Here is a 5,323-nt window from a genome sequence, read left to right on the forward strand (position 1 = left end):
AAGGTTATACACCATACATTTGTATTAAATGCCCTCATTTTAAATTCTAAGATTCTTCAGCCTTTCAAAGCCCACTCCTTGTCAACTTGACACCCAGACATGTCTTCCATGGGTAGTGTTTTGCCTTCAGGTGTCTTTCCTGTTGTCCCAATGAAGAGTAGAAGGTTACTTTTTAATACCATGTATGTCTTTAACAATTGCAGTTACTTTCTCAGCATCTCCTTGTCTATAAAGTACCAACTCTCTTTGTCAAACTGCATGTCTTCATACATTTTTAATCCACTTGTTGCTTTCTTTCACTGTGGACCTGGATAAGAGTAGGGAACAGTGGACATGCCACAGTCTTAGTCTTATCTAATCTTGGGCTCTACCAAAGAAGTTAGCTCATTACTTTTGAATTTAGCCTTACCAGAGTTCTCTGAATATGGGCAGAACACAAGCAAATTCTTTATCCAAATCATAACATGAATTTTCTGTTATGTGGCGACATGACAGAGACATAGCTCTGTGCTGTCACTGGAAGCAGCCTAAGGAGTTTCCCCTAATCCTTGACTCAGTTCAAACAGGTTCCTTAACTATGAAACAGAAAACAATTTCTAGGTGAAAGAGCATGAGGTAGAGCTGGAGTTTTCATTTCAATATAGATTTTCAACATTAGGGTTAACAGAAGGAAAGAAATTCGTGAGAAGAATGTACAACACACCCAAGAGCATGGGTGTGGGCTTCTCTGAGAAACTTGTTGTCCATTGTCTTTATTTACAGTCCCATAGAGGATTTCAGTGGTTTTGAAGCTAAGAATTTAAAAGGGTTGCTAAGGAACCCAAATGAGATCACAGGGTGGCTCCCAAATGGCCTGGGTCAGAGTTTCAATGACAAGGTGAACTGTAGATGACAAGAATAAAGAACTTTATCTTTACTGTAAGCAAGATGAGTAGTCTTACTTCAGAGTCCCAGAAAATGTCTAGGGAAAGGAATAGGGCTCCCCTCAAGGTCATATACATGGAGTTTTTAAGCCTGCTTTTTTTCTTTTGCTATGTTAACATATAATATCCATATAGGAAAGGAATATTATTTCTGTGTCAGTAATCTTCACATCAGATGTTAATTGTGTTATTATCCTTTTTTTATTTTTGAGACAGGGGTCTTATTAGGAAACTTGAGGTCATAGCCTATACCCAAGTCAGGCTTGGCCACCTATCCTCAATATGCCAATTAAAAGGACCAAATAAAAAGTGGAAAATTAGCTGGGCATGTTGGTGTATGTCTGTAATCTCAGCACTCCAGAGGAAGACACAGGCAGATCTCTGTAAGTTCAAGGGCAGCCTGGTCTACAAAGTGAGCTTCGGGTCTGCCAGAGCTACACGGAAAGAAACCCTACCTCGAAAAACAGAAGAAAGAGAGTGGAAAGTTAAAAAAGGAGATGTATTCAATGTGGCCACATCAAGGAAGAGAGACAAAGAGGTTAGCAAACCCCTCAAGTCAGTCTTCACCTTCTGGGTTGTGAGGTGAGATCAAAGTTTAAATAGAGGGCCCAGGATATGCACATCTAAGTAGTCCTGGTCAAAGTCTGTTCTTGTTCACTCACCATCATTTGGATTCCAGTCTTGTTCTGTAAAGTGGTCTGATAAACTTGCTAGAACAATGTGAACTCTCTTTCTAGGAAACAATTTACCCCTCGGCTGACTCTCTTTGTTTTTCCTAGCTTGAGATTTCTGGGGAAATTTCCATTTTTTTGACCCATTATTTTAACAGTCTGATAGTCCAACTGAGAGACACAAGGGTCTCTTCAGAATATTTTCATTTCTGCCAGACCACTTACAGTGTCATTGTGTCACTCTAACTGGCCTGGAATTTGCTATGTAGGCTAGCCTCCAACTCACAGAGATATACATCTTTTTTTGCCTTTGCCTCTCCAGTCCTGGGATCCAAAGGTGTGTGCCACCACACCTGGCTGTGCTGGGACGCTTGGTGCTCAGATGGTGAAAGGCTTCAACCAGACTCCAGCTCCTTTCCCTTCTCATTTCCCAGTAAGTTTCCCTGTCTTTCTGTACTGCCTTAGAATTCCCTCTAGATTTGTTCTTGATAAGATTTTTCCTTCTGGAAACCCTTCTAGCCAGTCCTCCAGAGCCTCAGGACTTTGATCTTCCAAGCTACCACCAGAATGATCTATTAGGCTCTGCTTCCGGTGTTCTAGGGCTTTTCAAAAGTGCAAGAACCACCTTTGGTCAGATTTTCCAGAGTAATGGTTCTATTTCCAAGTACTAATTTTCTGTATTTGCTATATTTCTCTGCTGTGAGAAAATGACAACAGCAACTAAAGGGAGGGATTGTTTTGGTTCACTTTTTTTTTTTTCGAGACAGGGTTTCTCTGTGTAGCCTTGGCTGTCCTGGAACTCACTCTGTAGACCAGGCTGGCCTCAACTCAGATATCCACCTGCCCCTGTCTGCTGGGATTAAAGACGTGCGCCACCACCACCCGACCACTTTTTTTTTTTTTTTAATGGTATGCAGCTTCAACTTTACCAGAATAATGAAGTGTGGTGTTTTGCTTGTGGTGCTGGGGATCAAAGCCAAATCCATGCTAGGCATGGCAGTGCTGAATTACATCCCTCTCCAGCTCCATGTTTTAAAAAATGTTTAATTAATAATGGTCACATTTTCTAATTGGTTATTTACTACTAGTTGATGTTTGTTTTGACATACTTTTCTCAAATACTTTTATCTTGAGTTTTTCCATATTTATTATTTTAATTACACTTGGAGTAGATTCAATTTCCCTTGCTACATGTCTGAGTCTCTTAATATTACATCTACTCTAATATTTTGGATTTTCCCTGAGAGCTATCACATGCTTCTCTCACCTCCATGATAATATGTATGTCTTTGAGATATAGACCACACTAGCAGTGACATTGGCATACTGAAAATCACTTTGTAAGTAGCTCAATTCTGTTAGTAAGGGTTTATCTCTAGACAGGCATCAACTGTTGTAATGAAGTTTTTCATATCCATTATCAAGTAGGGGGGAGGTGAGAGTCAGGCAAGTTATCTGTTGTTGTGTGGTGTGTAACAAACTTCACTAAAACTTTGTATCTTCAGTCAAAATTGACTTTCTTAAGATGGTGGTGGTGGTGGTGGTGGTGGTAGTGATGGTGTTGATGATGATGATGATGATGATGATGATGATTTTGTTGGTTGATCAGGACTGGTTACATGGTTATATTGTTCCACACCGCACAAGAAGCCATTCTATCAAAGTAGAACTCAAGGTAAGCTGGAATGACCAACATGAGTCTCATTCTTCAATGTCTTTTTCCATATGGTTGTTCTCATTTGATATCTTGCCTAGGCTTCTTCACATACATAGCCACAAGCTATCAAGAGGAAAGGTTCCAACAGGGCATGGCCCAGTGCTGAGGGTATCTTTGGTGAAGCAAGCCACATGGCCAAACCCCAGATTCAGTGTGGGAGGGATTAAATACAGGTTATCAATTGATGGATCATTTATTGAAGGCCACCAATGTAAACATTTCTCACAAAGCTAGTTCCTGTCCCTAGCCACACATGGATCCTGACAGTATATATTATTCTACAGGAGCCAATTCCTGGTCCCTGTTTACTTCCACTTGCAATGTCCAAGACCTAGGTAGCTTTTCATCTTGATTAACAGTTTGCAATTTTGATTCTGCATCTCTTTGGTTCTTAAAAAATACATACACACAGAAAAACATACTTGTCTCATTTATATTCTATCTGAATTTTTCAATTTGAAGCAGAACAAGGAAGAGTGTCACAAAATAATGATTGAAAAAGGTCATCTTTTCTGGAAATCTGAGTCAAGTACATAGTCTTCAGCAATTTTTCTTAAGCATTTATTTGATCAGTTTGCTCTAATTCTTACTAACAATGCTATTATTCTGGCTACATTTCTTCCCTATCTCTTTCTTGTATAATTACACAAAAATATCTATTGAACAGTCAGCATCTGCCTCTGTAATCTTTATTCACTTTTTTTCTTGACTGGATCTTGCTCTCAACTTTTATGGACACCTCTACTTTTTGTTTCATAAATGTTGCTAGATAGAAATACTCTTTTCTCTGAAACTCCCAGCTTCCCCCCACCCCCATATTTCTCTTACAGCACTTAGCAATTCCTTTTCTCATAGACAGTTTCATGTGCTTCAGCTTCATCTTGGTTTGGAAATAGTACTCTTGCCAAATTTTCTTTGTGTACTTTGCATATAGATAGCAAGCTTTCACTACATGTGTGATGCCTCCCACTCTAAAATAATCCAAGGAAGCTTATTTACATATGAAGTTGCAAAAAAACTAAATTTCAAGGGAAGATGCTGTCTACTTTATTTGACATCTTTTCTTTTTAGGCCATTTGATAGTACAACTGGCATTGGCTGTCTTCATACCTTATCATCAGAACATCCAGCACATCAATATTTTAGTCAAATTCTAGTGGCTTCCAAGAACGTTCTCTAAAACAGTGCTTCTTAACCTTCCTAATTCTGTGGCCCTTTAATACAGTTCCTCATGGAGTGGTGACCCCAAATCATAAAATTATTTTCCTTGCGATTTTGTAACTGTGATTTTGCTACGGTTATGAGGTTATGAGTCGTAATGTAAATACCTACTATACAGGATACCTCAAAGGGGTCGGCGACACACAGATTGAGAGTCTTTGCTCTAAAGGCATGCTTTGAGGTCATTCAGGTAGAATACTACAATTCAAATCTGCTACAACTTTCTTTTAAGTTTTAGAAAATACCCTTAACTTTAGCACAAGCTTCAAGTGGATGACAGTCATGGTGATGGTGCTGTTGTTTAGAAAACAATTTATTCTAGAAAATGCAGGAATGGCCATGCTGGGGAAACTACAGGTACCAACTGTAAAGAGCAGGCAACTGTTACAACAATCGCATTGATTCTGTCTTCTTGGCCAAGCACAATCTGCCTCCAGACCTCAGGACAGTTTTGGCTGAGGACTGCCACAACTTGAGCGCGAGCGTTTGAGGTTATACCTAAGATTCCACACACACCCCCCGCCCACGCACACCTGGACTGTAGAGTTGTAAGACAAAATAAAAAATCGGAACTTTTAAAAGGAAAGTCTTTAGGAGATGCACAGATATGTAGATCTAAGATTCAAAATTCATAGTTTAGTTTTGACTTGCTGTGATTTTTCTTTATTTGTGTACTTTTATGCATTGCATTTAGCAATCCTGCCAGAATATCAAGAATCAACGTGGTCGGTTTGGCTGTGGTACTTTACTGACTAGAAAACGCCCTAACTCTGATTTCTCCGCCCCTGCCC

The 5,323-nt window shown here is 39.5% G+C and overlaps 1 protein-coding gene across 1 annotated transcript in view; it reads left to right on the forward strand.

Annotated features, from left to right (window-relative positions):
* Positions 1 to 4,865: 4,865 nt before the first annotated feature.
* Positions 4,866 to 5,323, forward strand: part of Piga (phosphatidylinositol glycan anchor biosynthesis class A) — a gene marked incomplete at its 3' end in the record, with an annotated part of 13,662 nt that continues 13,204 nt past the window's right edge. The window contains exon 1 of the mRNA XM_031384425.1: positions 4,866 to 4,889. Within this exon, the coding sequence (XP_031240285.1) occupies positions 4,866 to 4,889 (24 nt within the window). The remainder of the gene's footprint in view (positions 4,890 to 5,323) is intronic.

This window comes from Mastomys coucha, chromosome X (assembly GCF_008632895.1).
Source record: "Mastomys coucha isolate ucsf_1 chromosome X, UCSF_Mcou_1, whole genome shotgun sequence".
Taxonomy (NCBI): domain Eukaryota; kingdom Metazoa; phylum Chordata; class Mammalia; order Rodentia; family Muridae; genus Mastomys; species Mastomys coucha.